We start from the raw sequence: 15,561 nt of genomic DNA, 5'->3' as shown, positions 1-15,561 counted from the left end.
TGGTATGTGCCAGGAAAATTTGGGGCCTTAATTGCTGTTGTCCAATGGAAGGTGTCCCTATCCATAGCAGGGGGTTGGAATTGAGATGTGCTTTAAGGTCCCTTCCAACCCAAACCATTCTGGGATTCTGTGGTGGCTGAGATTTTTTCTCCCTCCTCATGATTTGCTGAAGAGGTTTGAGGTGTCAGTGCTTGTCTCACCTTTCAGCACAAGGGTTTCCTGTAAATTCCCTTTGGAGTTTTTGGGTGTAATTTCAAGTTACATGTCTATGAAAAACTTTAACCTGTTCATTAATTCCTGCAATGAAAAGTTTGCTTGTGGGTTCAGGAATAATTGGGATTGAATTCCAACTGCAGTAAGGAAGGAGCTCACATGTGGAGTTCCTGGCACCGGGCCGTGGGTATTCCCCAGGTTACTGTCCCCTTCTTTTTGGCAGGAAGGGACAAAAACCAAACTTCCCTGAAGACTCTTTTTGTAGGTCTCTGATCTCTCCTTTCTTTGCCTAAGATAAAATGGTTCAGAGATGAAAATAACTCAATTTCCTTTTGTAAAACCAAATTAACCTACTGACTGACCTACAATGAGCTGCTGCATGCAATTTTTTAAATTTAAAACTTTTTTTTTTATAATTTGGTTTTGGGCTTGCCTTGATTTAACAGCTCTGCTCATTCCCAGTAATAAGTCTGAGAATGGATTTTTATACCAGCAGCTGATTTATCCTTGTTTCAAGCCATTCCCTGCACAGCACTGTGGGTAAGACATCCAGGGTTTCCAGACCTTGTGTGTGTTTCCCAAAATTCCTTTGGTTTTCCATACCACAGATCTGATACCCACAAAGATTAAGCTGCATTTCAGTATGAAAAGAGAAGTAAGAAATTACTGGAAATGTTTTTTGTCTGGAGGAACTGTGTTGTATAAACCTGTGGAGTGCTTTAAAATGATCTTTATTAGAAGGCTGCTGTACACACTGCTCAAACATTGAGGGTTTAGAGAGACTGTTGCCTTCCAAATGGATGCCTTAAGGATATTGCAGTTATTGGGAAGAGTCCTTGGCATGATGCTGCTGAATCCAGTCAACAAAAACCATTTTATAATGAGACCCAAGCCCACATTACCCAAGTAATGAAGCTGTCTCCAGTTCCTCTGATTGCATATTCTGGTTTGAACAGTTCACATTTAACAGTGTGGTGGTTGACCTTATTCTGGCAGAGACTCTGCTGTGTGTAACCAGTCCTGTCCTTCCCCTCTGGAAGATTGTTCTCCTGTCTGTCTTGAAAACCTCAAAACATTCCTTATCTATTTTTACACCAAAACAGCCCAGGCAGTGTTTGGTTTCAATACAATCATCATGAATATGCAGAGCCTTTCCCCAGTGAACCTCCCTGCAGCCCTCTCTGTTCAGTGTGTCCCCTGGCACGTTGTAGTAATAACATAACAAAGAGCGTGAAAATCCCCTGGCTGAAGCTTGTTTCCATTGCTCTAAATTTGGGTAGGAATGGAGTCACTTAGGGAAAAATAAAGGCAACGAGGTAAGCTGGAGGTTTTTTTTTCTTGACACCCTATTTATGTTAAATGTCTTCAAACAGTCTTACTTCATTTGTGAGCTAAAAGCTTCTCACTTGCATGGTGACTGGGGAGCACCTTGGCTTGGCCTGTGCACCTGCATGTCTCGTGGCAGGTTCCTGATGCCAAGAGAGAGCAGTTTGCTCTTACACTGGAAGCAGAACGAGGCACTTGGTGCTGCTGGCTCAACTGAGAGTGTCTGTATGGTGAAGAATGGGGAGTCTCAAATGAACAAGACATGGATTAAGATGTGAGAATTCCTAGCAATGCCTGTCCTGGCCTTACCAGCAGCATCACCATGCATGCATGCACGCAAATCCCAGCATGGGGACTCGGTCAGCACTGGAGATGAGCGTTGCTCATTTCAGATGCACAGACCCAGCAATCTCGGCCTGCCTGCTGTGTTTTCTGTGAACCAAACTCGGTGTGCACTGGCAGTTTGGTGACACACCCCAGTGCAGAGGAGATGCTCTTGTGGGGAAGGAAATCCCTTGTGTATCCCAGATGCCCATGGCTTGCAGGGTGTTGAGATTGATCATTTTAGCAGCTTATCCCCCTTTTGAGGCCTTGGTTGTTGTCTGTGAGGTTTTTCTGGCGTGCGTCTCCCTCGCAGGAAGGTAAGAACGTTTCTCTCGTGGTTTTTCTTCTTTCCCCCTCCTTGCTGCTCTTCTCATAGTTGGCCTTTTCCTTTTTTATCCTGCAGTTTGCCATGTGGGTGGATGCTGTTATCTTTGTGTTCAGCTTGGAGGATGAAGTCAGCTTCCAGACTGTTTACCACTACTACAGCCGCATGGCCAACTATCGCAACACTAGTGAAATCCCCATGGTACTGGTGGGCACCCAGGGTAAGTGCAGCCCTCATTTCCAGCCGGGTTTCTGAGACCATACTGACTCTTCCAAGCTGGCAAAGCCGTGTCCTGTCCTCTCCCCTCTGCTACAGGGCCATGGCATTGCAAGGACTGGTTTGAGGTGGGAGACAAGTGTCCTGGCAGTGCTGTTGGAGGAGGAGTGTAGGACTTCAGCAGTGAAGAAAGAGGGGGAATTTAGATTAGATATGTACAAGAAATTCTCCCCTGTGAGGGTGCTGAGGCCCTGGCACAGGGTGCCCAGAGAAGCTGTGGCTGCCCCTGGATCCCTGACAGTCTCCAAGGCCAGGCTGGACAGGGCTTGGAGCAGCCTGGGATAGTGGAAGGTGTCCCTGCCGTGGCAGGGGGTGCAGCACAATGCATTTTAAAGTCCCTTCCAACCAAAGGCTATTCTAGGATTCTATGACTTGCAAGGAAATTTTAAATGCTATTTTCAGTGCTTGCTGGTTGTGGTGGTTTTCTTGCTCAGCAGGGAGATGCCCTTGTTGAATTTGGGCAGGTGAATCAGTTGTGTAGGGAATTTCTGAAGTCAGACCAGTTTCTATGTGCTTGGCAGTCTGGAAGGGTTCAACATCCTGGCATTGCTGAGAGGCAAAAGGATGAGAGGTGGAAAACCTCCAGCAGCACGGTAGGAAGCAGAACTGAACCCTGGCCTCAGGCTGGGCCTCTGGGAGACCTCTGTAAATCAAGCAGAAATGCAGCTTTTTGCCACCTGAGCCAACCTCTCCCCCCCTCTTCTGAAATAGCAGCTGTCCTAAGGGAAATATGGCAAGGGAAAAGTACCCAAAATACTTCAGCTTCTTTGGCATCTGAGTGGTCTTTTGAGTATTCTCTGCCTTGTTGTGCCAGTGTATCCTGTTAGTATTTCACCAGTTTCCCATACTGTGGTTGGTTTGGAATGGACTTGGAATAGAACACAAGAGTTGGAGCTGTTCTGTTCCTGACCACGTAGATCACAGAATTATGGAATCATTAAGGTAAAAAAAAACCCTTTAAAATCATCAAATCCAGCTGTTCCCTCAGCACTGCCAACGCCACCAACTGAACCACGTCCCCAAGTGCCACATCCACACGACTTTTAGATCTTTCCAGGGATGGTGACTCCAGCACTGCCCTGGGCAGCCTGTGCCAGGGCTGGGCAACCCTTTTGGCACTATTTGAGGCTGTTTCTTCTCATCCTGTCCCTTGTTCCTTGGGTGCAGAGCCCGATTTCCCCCCCGGCTGCCCCCTCCTGTCAGGGACTTGTGCAGAGCCACAGGGTCCCCTCTGAGCCTCCTTTGCTCCAGGCTGAGCCCCTTTCCAGCTCCCTCAGCTGCTCCTTGCTCCTTTTAAGTTCCTTCCCACTGGAATGTCTCTGAGTGTATCACCAGGTTACTGTTCTGTGTTAGAGGCAGAACACAGGTGGTGTGAGTTGTTCTGTCATTTCAGTTTTGGCCATCCTCCCTTTTAGTGTGTCCCAGTGGTTTTGGTGGTGTTGAAGCTTTTTGCTGTTTCTTCAGCCATGTGGTCAGGGAGCAGTTGGCCTTCCCCTGCCTCCTGCCAAGGGGTGACAGCTCAGAGGGGCTGTGTGGGCAGCAGGGAAGGAGGAATCACAGCCCAGCTGGGGGGAGGAAACAGATGATAAGAAGGAAAAGGGGAAATAGGAACAGAAAAAGTCTTAGGACAGCAGAAGCTCCACCAAAAAGCAGAAAGGAGCTGCTTTGAAGGGGCCACGTTTTGGGTTTGAAGCTGGATTTGAAAAAGTGAAGGGGAAACATTTCTCCAGCTTCTTTTTTTTTCTTTGTGCTCTTCTGACACTGGGTATGGTTTGGGATATGGTTTTTCATCTCCTTCCTGTTCTTTCCAGGAAAAGAAAAGTTCCTTTTCTGTCACAGCACTTGATGCAAAGGGGATTTTTTGAAAAAATGGAAATAATGCTAGTTCTAGGAATAAGCATCAGGAAAAAACACGGCTTTTTGTCTGCGTTTGACAGCGAAATAAAATATATGAAATACATAAATACACTTGTTAAAATGCATATTTGAAATACACCTTTTTGATATCAGAGAATCCCAGAATGGTTTGGGATGGAGGGCACATTAAAGCTCATCCAGTTCTAGCCCTGTGCCATGGGCAGGGACACCTTCCACTAAGCCATGTTGCTCCAAGCCCTGTCCAACCTGGACTTGGTTTTATCAGGTATTTTTGAAATGAGGTGTGAAATGAAGTCTTTCCAGAAATATTAACGCTGGCCCAATGCTTCCTGGTGTTCTCCCCTGACTTGCAAAGCCAACTCAGTGCCCCAGCCTGACCCACCTCGGAACAAGGAGGCAAATTTCAGGAAGCTGTGGTGGTCTGGAAGTGAACCCTGTCAGTTCCTTTCTGGTTAAATGTTATCAGCGCCCTCTGCTGATTAAAAAAATCAGGCTCCTACTTGTCCCAATTCCCCCTTTATTTTTGTTAATTGGATCTGGTGAGAAGGTAAGGGCAGTGTCAGGTTGAGGTCTGGTCCTGTCATGCCCAGGGCAGAGCCTCAAATACGGCTTTGCAAGAGGCATTGACTCCTTATTTAGGTTGAGGTGATGCTTTTTTCCCAAACAACAAAGGTATTTTGCTGCTGTGGGCAGTTTTGCAGATTTTAATGAAGACTTGCTGGGCAGCTGTAAATGCTGAAATTGGTGCCTGTTGTAAGATCTCAATGATCTGGGTTGGATAGGGCCTTGAAAATCACCCAGTGCCACCCCCTGCCACGGGCAGGGACACCTTCCACTATCCCAGGCTGCTCCAAGCCCCATCCAACCTGGCCTGGGACACTTGCAGGGATCCCGGGGCAGAAGAGTAGCATGGTAATCCTGGGGGGGAAAAGCCTCCTTTCCAAGATTTGTTCATAAGATTATCACTTCAGATAGTATCACCTTTGTATACAGAGTTCATCACTGTGAGGGAGTAGCAAGAAAGAAGCTTCTCCTTCATCTGTTCTGGTGTAAGGTTTTTTCAGCTCCTCTGGATAAGCTCTAGAAAATGAAATTTCTAATCTTCAGCTTTCATGGAAAGAAGATCTTGGAGAGAATTGCCAAGTAGGACTGTTTAGAAATTTAGAGATTGTTTATATAATTTTGAGCAGCTTTGCAGTATGTTCCCACAAAATCTCATGGTTTGCCTTTACTGCAGGGATTGAGAAAGTGATTTACAATAAATTCTGTTTTTAAAAATAGTCGTGTTTTGTACTTCACACTCCAGTTACTTGTAAGTCACTGATATTTATAGAGGCCTAAAAATCATTTGGCGTGTTTGTAGTAATCACCCACTTGTTTCCTTAAATATGATTTACATCAGAACTCGTGTTCTTTCATGTGATTGTGTATTTATTTATTTTTTTGCAACAACTAAGCTAAATGTATATATTTAAGGAAAGCAAAAAGCATTGGAGGGTTTTCCCCCTGAATTTAAGAATCAGTGTACTGGTACTTTTAATAAGAAAATGTAGAATTAGTGATGTGCACCCTGTTTCATGGTTTGTGTTTAAACTCCCTGCTTGGCTATTGGTCATTAGAAAAGGAGGTGGCCTCAAGTTGCGCCAGGGGACGTTCAGGTTGGATAATTGGGAAAATTCCTTCGCAGAAAGGGGTTGTGAAGCACTGGAACCATCCCTAGAAGTGCTCAAAATCCACATGGATGTGGCACTTGAGAACATGGGTTGGTGGCGACTGTGGGGTTGATGTTACACTCGGTGGTGATCTCAGGGGTCTTTTCCAACCTCCACGACCCTCCTGTGACTCTGTGAATCCCAAGGTGGTGTTCCCAAGCGACCTTTAACGAGTGTTTTCCCCCTGTCGTTGCGCAGATGCCATCAGCTCCACCAACCCCCGCGTCATCGACGATGCCAGAGCCAGGAAGTTGTCGAATGACCTCAAGAGATGCACTTACTACGAGACCTGTGCGACCTACGGGCTCAACGTGGAGAGAGTCTTCCATGACGGTACAGCTGCCTTTCTTCATCCAGCACATCACTCCGTGCTCTAGCTGTTCCTTCTCCATAATGGCCCATCGGGGATAGCTCAGATATTTGCCTGCTTAGTTGAAGAAAATGCTGATTTTTAGGCTTTTTTGTTGTACCTTCTTAACTTGAACACACCGCGCTGATGTGTTCTCCACCAGCACCTTCAGTCTTAACCATCTTAAGCTGGTTTTAATCCTTACTTAATTTTCAGTTTTCTTTGGTGTTTGCTTTATTTTAGCAAAGTTTTTTTTGGTTTGGTTTAGTGCTCGTGGAGAGGCCGAGGGAGGGGCTGTTTGTGCAGAGTAGCTGAAAATGGCTTGTTCAAGTACCATGGTGTTCACGGGGTGTTTGTTAGGAATTGAGAGAGAGGTTGGATAGTGGGAAGAAATCCTTCTCTGGGAGGGTGGGGAGGCCCTGGCACAGGGTGCCCAGAGCAGCTGGGGCTGCCCCTGGATCCCTGGCAGTGCCCAAGGCCAGGCTGGACACTGGGGCTTGGAGCAACCTGGGATAGTGGGAGGTGTCCCTGCCCGTGGCAGGGGGTGGGATGGGATGAGCTTTAAGGACCTTCCCAACCCAAACCTTTCTGGGACTCTTTGAGAGCCTTGTGTTGTAGGGGTTTTGATCCTTGTGGGTCCCTCCCAGCTCGGGATAGTCTATGATTCCATGATCCTGGAGTTCTGTGTGAGATGGGCTCTGTGCCCCCTCTAGTGGAATTTCAACCAAGCATCCCGGGGCTTGGCTGGCTTCTCACCAGTCTCCTTTCATGGCTGAACGTGTGTCAGCCCCTCAAAACAGCAGTTTTCTGTGTCTAAAAACCTTCTTAATTAAGTTTTAGTACTTCTCAGAGCTCCTCAGTTCTGGGGGTTTTTGTTGCCAGCTTCTCATTGCAAAAGTCCTGCTATGTCTGTGCCTATGTGAGGCAGTGTCACGTCAGCACCTTGCAGTGGGGTGTAAAAAGACACTTCAAATTTTACAAAAAAAGGCAAAAATTTCAAAATTTTGCATGGAATAAAATGACAAAACATTATAATGTTTACGTGGAGGAAAAAGAAAACCGTTGTAATTTTTACATGGAAAAAAAAGAGACCAAACATTTTAAGTTTTACATGGAAAACCATGATGTGCACCATTTTTTTACCCATGCTGTTGGTCAGATTTCAGAGAAGAGCGTTTGAAGCTGCATCTTCTTGCTTTGCTCCCTGTTTTCTCTTGAACTAGTTGCAAAAATTACTGTTTTGACTGCTTAGATTTTCTATATTGATTAGGAGTTTCAAAGAGCCATTAGGGGGTTTTGTTAGCACATTTATTTTTGAGTGCTAGCTATAGTTAGACTGTTGATTATATATTCCAAGTCGTGGCATTTGTGGCTCTGTCTACAGTCTCCTTGGTTTGTTGGGTTTTTTTGGGTTTTTTTTTTCCTTTCTCAGAGCTTTTGAGAGAAGTTTCTTGGCACAAAGCTAGTGTGAGAAACTTGTAAGCTTTCAGGAGGCTCATTTGTCTCTCTGCTCCATTTTGGTCATAAGAAAGAATTGACAAGGATCATGTGTTTTAAGAAAGATCAGGGTGTGTTGGTTTACCCCCGTGGCAGCCAACCAACTCTTTAATATTTGCTAGCTAATAGGATTAGAAATGCTTCTGTGTGAATGGGTTACACTTGCCAGACACGTCTGGGAGCGAATCCAATTCCTGATAGTTTTTGCTGTTTATTTCAGCAGGAAACAAAGCAACTTCTTAACCCCATTAAGTGAGGGGGTGTGAATGAGCAGTGCAAGCTGTTAATAGGGAGCACTTGATTGAATGTCCCTTGGTTTGTGCTGCTCTGGGGCGTTCAGGTTCAGTGTAGCTTTAATGATTTTTAGTGGCTTCTTCAGAGGGTTCACATTAGTTGGGCAACCTGGGATAGTGGAAGGTGTTCTTGCCCTGTCAGGGGGTGGAATGAGATGAGCTTTAAGGTCCCTTCCAATCCAAACCAATTCTGGGATTCTCTGAGAGTAAGGGAGGGAGAGGGGGGAAATCCATCTGAGGATGTTCCAGCCCACAGACTTTTCTTTAGCACACAGTTAGTGGGTTTTGACACCAATTCCTAGTGTGGGCTGCTTTGTCTGCAAGCTTTTTCTGAAATCTATTTCCTTGTTTCTGTGTTGTGCCTTGCTGTGATGTAGACCTACCCTTTTGGAGGAAGAAATTGGAAATGGCACTGAAGAGCCTTTTACTCCTTCGTTGCACACACATTAGAAATTAAATTTCTAATTTGTCCCCTGCAAGCAGCTACTGAACTTAGTGGTCATCTGTTACGATTCTTCTGTGATAACTCATTTCCCATTTTCTCCACAGCTGAATGGTAAAATAATTTAACTTGAATGATTATTGTTATTATGAAAATGCTACTTTATTCTTGAGTTAAATCCAAATACCTCATTTCCACCGCTTCATTACAGTTAATAAGCTCACTATTGATTGTAACAGAGATGGAATCAGAATCACTTGGGCTGGAAAAGAACCCTTAAGATCATCAAGTCTGTTGGTTCATATTTTGCAAGAGGAATGCTGAGTGAAGTCAAAGCCAAAAATCCTTCTTCACATTCTGGTGGTTTAGAGGCTTTTTTTAAACTTTCAGCCATGTCCCACTGAAGTGTAATCTCAGATACTGTTGGGAGTTAAAACCTGAATTTCAGGCTGAAATAAAAAAGAGAAGTTCCATGTTTCAGGGGCTTAGCTTAATAATGTGCCCCACAGTGGATGGAGGATTACAAATCCTTTCTTAGTTTTTGGTATTCTGAATAGTTGAACAGGGGAATTGCATTTTAAAGATGAGATAAATGCTAACAAGATCTATTTTGCTTCATATTTCCCAATTAGGAATTAGAGATTTTTTTTTTTCCCCTGCTTATCAGAACAGATTCTATCAATGACACTGGAAATGATTATTTTAATATTTTTTGTCAGCACAGTATTGTAATGACTGTGTACTGCCCCAGGATGCCTTTTTAATGATTTTAGCCTTCTTGAATTAGCTTGATGTACCATTAATGCATGAGAATTGCTTTTATTTCTGTTCACAGTGTATTCATAACTACACATCTTGCCCTGCTTTACGTTCGGGTTTTCTCTGACCCATTTAACTGTGGGCCAGGCAATTCTCTGACATCACAAAGGAGAAAATGTTCAAATATTTAGAGGATAAAATTCTACCATCAGCATCACGGGGTGTGAAACAAAAGGGTTTGAGTCTAACTTGGATTCAGAGTTGAATCTGTCTCTGTAGCTTAACAGTTCAACCAAGGAGGTTTTACCTCCTCTGGATGGCTGTAACACCCAGATTTTGAACAAAACTTGCCCAAAATAGCAGTAAACCTGTGAATATTGAGGCAGGAGTTGCAGTATGTGATGGCAGAGACCACTGCTGCCTCACAATTTGCACTTTGCTCTGGTGCCATTATTTTTGGTTGCTTTATTTGCAAATTAACTAGGCTTTTATTAAAGATTGTGTCTGCTCTGGGTAAAAAAGTTTACCAGAGAAGTATTTTATTTCCAGATACAAATAATATTTCCGATGTGGTGTTGAAAAAAGGTGTCTGAGAACTTCAAAGCACCATTTCTCTATTAAGGGATGGAAGATGACAAATTAATCCTGGTGACGCCAGCTTGAGGGGAAGGGCTGTCACTTGCCATCAGCATTATCAAGTCAGCTTTTATAGATGTGTTTTCATTAGGAAATGTTAATCAGCCTAATGGGAAGTAAATAAAATCTTGGTGCCATCCCGACAGCTGTTTTGGGAAGAGCTGATGTTCACTCGGGCACTGGATGTGGCCGGAGGGATTCTGTGCTTGGGGAGCAGGGGGCTGGGCTGGGGGGGGACCCCAGTGCGGGGCAGAACGAGGCAGCAGTTCCTTCGGATCCAGGAATTCCCAGTGCAGGGCAGAACGAGGCAGCAGTTCCTTTGGCTCCGGGAATTCCCAGTGCAGGGCAGAACGAGGCAGCAGTTCCTTCGGATCCAGGAATTCCCAGTGCGGGGCAGAACGAGGCAGCAGTTCCTTTGGCTCCGGGAATTCCCAGTGCAGGGCAGAACGAGGCAGCAGTTCCTTCGGATCCAGGAATTCCCAGTGCGGGGCAGAACGAGGCAGCAGTTCCTTTGGCTCCAGGAATTCCCAGTGCGGGGCAGAACGAGGCAGCAGTTCCTTTGGCTCCGGGAATTCCCAGTGCAGGGCAGAACGAGGCAGCAGTTCCTTCGGATCCAGGAATTCCCAGTGCGGGGCAGAACGAGGCAGCAGTTCCTTCGGATCCAGGAATTCCCAGTGCGGGGCAGAACGAGGCAGCAGTTCCCTTTGGCACTGGGAATTCCCAGTGCGGGGCAGAACGAGGCAGCAGTTCCTTTGGCACTGGGAATTCCCAGTGCGGGGCAGACGAGGCAGCAGTTCCTTTGGCACTGGGAATTCCCAGTGCGGGGCAGAACGAGGCAGCAGTTCCTTTGGCACTGGGAATTCCCAGTGCGGGGCAGAACGAGGCAGCAGTTCCTTTGGCACTGGGAATTCCTTGGATTTGGGCTGAGACCTCCAGGAATGGGACGTCTGCAGGGATGAGCTTCTCTGAGCGCTCAGGCTGATCACACTGGGGCTGGATCAGCCTGCGAACTCTTTGGTAGCCCCCCCCCCGGCTTCAAAACCGCTGGGAAATCAGTATTTTTGCTGGTTGGGTCCAGATAGTTGTATTTTCCTGGTTTGGTTTTTTTTTAAATGAGGAAGAGACAGGAGGTAGTCAATTTCTTTTCCTCGATATTATGGCTTAGTCTGGAGCAACAAATGCTCGAGTCGCGTTCGTTTTAAGCCCCCGTGTTCATTTAAAGTCGTTTCAATGTTAAGTTCGTTTTAAGGCGTTGATTTTAAGGTAATTTTGACGTTTTGATCTTTAATCCACGCCCCGTTTCCCTGGGAATAACGGAGCGCGGCGGGAGCGGCCGCCAGGGGGCGCCGGAGCCGCGGCGTGAGGGGCCCGCGATGGCGGCGGCGCCGGGAGCCGCTCGGGGCTTTGTGTCCCCGCGCCGGGACGTTCAAACGCCTCGGCCGCCAAAGTCGGCTGGAAATAAAAGATCTATAAATACACAAATCTGGTCACCCTTGTCTTGTGAAGTGTTTCTCTGTGTGTTTTGTTCTGAACTTACTTCAGCTTCGCCCTTGCTCATGCTTTGCCCTTAGATTTACTTTACCCTTCCTGCCTGCCTGTAACTCTTACGGGCCATTAATAAATTACAAGGTTTAGTTTGGAAATAAACATTCCATGCCACCATTCTTTTCTTTTTTGGTGGCCGTTTTTGTTTGTGCAGACGTTTCTTCTGGTTTCCAGGTATTCTCTCAGCCCCATTCCCACAGCTGGCAAGTTCTGGTGTCATAAATCAGACTTCACATTGTTGTAGGAAGGGCCCCGTGTTAATTAGTAGGAGAAAAATAATCCAGTATCTGACATCTGTATAACGTAGAAAGGCTTGAAATGAGCTGTATGAATTGGTGAAACAGGTATGAAGAAGCCTTCATCCTGGGGAGCAGTTGGCATCAGTAGGATTGGGCTGGAAATGGATCCAAATACTTGGATTTATGTTTTCAGACTGATTAATTGAATTTCACGCTTTACACGTTACAGTTCAAGATTTTTTTCCCGCTGTCCCTGAGGACTTAGGAGGTCTCTGTGCAGTTCCCCTCGTGCTTGGTGTCACTGCCACGCTGTTTGGTGGGCACAGACTTCGCCTTTTTGCCAATTTTTTGCGAAAATCGCACCAGCTTTGCGGGCTTTGGGGACTTTGAGACTGCTATTGCTCCATCAGGTTTCTTCAACCTGGATTGACAAATGTGTGAAGGAAAGAAAACCAATTTTCCAGTGACTTATCTGCATCTATTTTTCCTCATTCTTGGAATCAAACGATGGGGTGAGGAGCTGTAGTCCAGGGTACGGCATTTGAGAAGCGCTATCATTAGCGCAGAGGAGTTGAATGATGTAATGCCAGTAAAAGTTCCAGGGAGGTTTTGATTTTAGCTGTGGTGTGTCATTCAGTAGGTGACTTGTAGAAAACCATAATCTCTTGCAGAACTTTTTGTGTGACTTTTAATTTTATAGCGGTTATTTTATGACACTTTCTCTAAGTCTTCATTTGAAGTGTATGCAGTAAGGCAGGTTACTTAAAACCTAGAGCAGAACTGCTGATTTTATGCAATAGGTGACAGCTGTTAAATTTTTTGGAGAGTACAATAAATGCAAGACCAAGTTCAATATAGAGAAATTCTTCATTAAATGGCAGCAGGAGCATTGATACGTCTCATCAAAATGTAAAAGAATTCAGGTTTTCAGTACTGATGATTCAGAATTAGTCCAGTAAAGTAATATTCTTTAATTCAAACTCTGATTGAAATCCTGGTGCAGGAAACAAGCTGGTGGTTTGGGGGTAAATTGCTTTTTTTCCCACGGTAGAACTGTGAGTAAGAGGCAGAATTGGTCTGTTTGATAGACTTGTGTGTGTTGTGCTTGGGAGACAAAGCGTTATAAACACATTTGTGGAGTGTCTAGCAAGCAAGTAGGAATTGTTTTCCCTTAAAAAAAGAAACAGAAGCGAAAAATTCTGGAAAGGAGAAAGCTTGAAAATTCCTTATTTTTCAAATCTCTGCCCTTCTCAGTAGAGATACCAGGAAAAGCAGAACAGAAATAAGTCATAAAGAAATGTTGTCGTGCTGCAGCTCCTGGCAGAGCTGGTGGCTGAAGCTGAAAAGAGCAGTGACAATTTCTGTGGTTCTTTTTGAGCCACGGGACCTGAACAGCAGACTGACAGCTGCTAGCAGGGCTCAGCCCCGGGCTGTGTCCAGAGGGTAGGGTTTAACAACGAATGAAGTGAAATACTGCTTGGTGCTACCTGTTAGAGTGAGGATTCTTTAGCAGCTGCAAAATGATGCTGTAGAGGAGCTGACCACAAGGTTAGGCAAGGGCCAGGAAAGGCTTCAGCAGAGCATGGCCTCCACAAAGTGGCAGTTTATATTGGCTTTATTGCAGCAACACCCGTGCTTCCTTGTGTCTGTTTTATTTCTGAGTGGTCTGTCTAAAGCGTGCCTCGTTTGCTGCATTTTGGGGGATGCTCTGCCTTGCCCAGCGTATCTTTGTCTCTCTTCTTACTGCTATGCTTTTTGTTATGCTTCTATGGTTACGGTTTGGTCATTTACTCTCTGATTTTTCTTCTTAATTTTTTATTGACAAATCTTAAAGCCCTCGTCTCCTGCTTTATGCCATGTTCTGTGCAGCTTCTCCAGCGAGCCCTCACGTACAGAGGGCAACATGAAATGTCTAAAGCTCAATTTTTTTTTTTCCAGTTATCCTAAATACGTCTTCCCTTGGTCATTGGTTTTAACAGTCCTTTGTGGATTTCTCTTAAAATTTGCTAGCAAAAAAATGGCTTTGCTGGCTTAATATTGATGAATGGGAGATTAAGAGCTAGCCCACAAGATGTGTTGTCTGAAGACAGAAAGGGAAGGGAAAATGCCCTTTCTGTAACTTCATTCTGTTCTGGGTGTGTTTAGGAACATTTATTAAAGCCGAGAGCCCGCTTTGCCCCCTTATAATGAAGAGATGCTTTTGTCTGAGCTATCAAACATTTAAAACTGGTGTAATAAACATAATCCTTTTGTAACCTTCTCTGTTGTGTAACAAACACGTTTTCAACATCAAAGTTGATTATTAGCATAGCTGGTTCTTCAAAAGCCATTTCCGAAATGCATTGCAAATCGTTGCCTTTCAGCTAATCCGTATGCATATGCAAATCCCATTGAGCTGTTTGCTTCGCTGGGATTAGCATTGTGTATTCAGCCTTTAAAAGCCTCCCTGGATGCGTGGGGGTGGTGTGTGGAGTGAGGCACAGTGGTGGCATTCGCCTCGGAATTCCTACACCAGCAAACTTCCAGTGCTGCTGCAGAGTTTATAAGATGTGTTTTTTCTTTCTCATTCGCTATAAAGTAGAGAGTCTTTAATTGTATATAATTGATTTTGCAATTGAGGTTTGGTCTGATGAGGTGGTGAGTCCCTGGTGCTGCACAAGGCAACTTGTGCCCACCAAATCTGCAACTTCTGCCTCTTCCCTCCTGGAAGAAAAGTGTTTGCACCTATCGCGTTGTGTGATTTTCATCAAATGTCAATGTAAAGTGAATTTTATCTGTAAACTCCTCGTTTCATTTCGTTTTTAGAGAGGATGGTGTCGGGTTGGTTGTTAGCCAGGCTCAAACATTAAGTTGCCTCTATGAGCAACTTTATTTGTTGTCAGTCATTGAGGCTGCTGGTGGCTGGGCAGCCCCAAGTCAGGGTATTGGGCCAGCATAGCTGTGGGCATCAGGGCATCCCAAGTCCTTTGCCAAGGATAAAAGTATCCCTTGAAGCTTGTTGTCCTGTTTGTATGGTTACGTTATTGATGCCTCAATTCCTGGGGTAGTGTGGTCTTTAGTACAGACTGTTGTTCTCTGCATCAAACTTCCCTTTGTTTTCCTTAGTTGGTGGAGTTGTGTGTGAGCCAGAAACAGCAAGGCCAGGTCCTGCCTGCTGCAGGATCTGGCCAATGTTTTGTGGAAAAGGGCAAATCCAGCACTTGTATTGTACAAGAGATGAGTCTGTAGAACATAGAGCCACTTTTTGAATAGCTTCTCTTTGTATATTCCTGTATATTTCTTTAGTTTGGTCTTTCCAGGGGTTACCAGTCTGGGGTCCACGTGGACTTGTTTCAGCAATGCATCCTGCATTTTGGTTAGGAAGTAAGCTAAAATCAGGAAGGAAAATTAGTTGGCAGATGGATGGGACTGCATGGGCTGCCTCAGTTACAAAAATTAAATGTGACTTTTGCACACAGGGGCTCAACAGGTTTTGTTAAGGGATTAGGGAGACTGGGGGACTCTTCCACTTCTAGATGTGGCACCTGGGGACGTGGTTCGTGGTGGCCTTGGCAGTGCTGGGGTGATGGTTGGATGTGATGATTTTAGAGGGCTTTTCCAACCTAAATGATTCTTGATGGGTTCCCTAACAGTCTCCATGTGTGACTTCAGTTCATTATCTGCTGATAATTGCTCACAGTTTGCTGTTGTTTGGTTTGCTTTGATTTTTCTCCTCATTTTTGTTTTGGCTGCTGATTTATAGCCCTT

At 45.1% G+C, this 15,561-nt stretch overlaps 1 protein-coding gene across 1 annotated transcript in view; it reads left to right on the top strand.

The window, feature by feature from the left end:
* Window positions 1–15,561, top strand: part of AGAP1 (ArfGAP with GTPase domain, ankyrin repeat and PH domain 1) — a 248,519-nt gene that overhangs the window by 50,602 nt on the left and 182,356 nt on the right. Inside the window, 3 exon segments of the mRNA XM_039555487.1 lie at window positions 1,494–1,529; window positions 2,267–2,408; window positions 6,253–6,387. Of these exon segments, the coding sequence (XP_039411421.1) occupies window positions 1,494–1,529; window positions 2,267–2,408; window positions 6,253–6,387 (313 nt within the window).

This window comes from Corvus cornix, chromosome 7, assembly GCF_000738735.6.
Source record: "Corvus cornix cornix isolate S_Up_H32 chromosome 7, ASM73873v5, whole genome shotgun sequence".
Taxonomy (NCBI): Eukaryota; Metazoa; Chordata; class Aves; order Passeriformes; family Corvidae; genus Corvus; species Corvus cornix.
The sequence above is the reverse complement of the archived record's forward strand: the minus strand, read 5'-3'. Positions and strand labels throughout refer to the sequence as shown.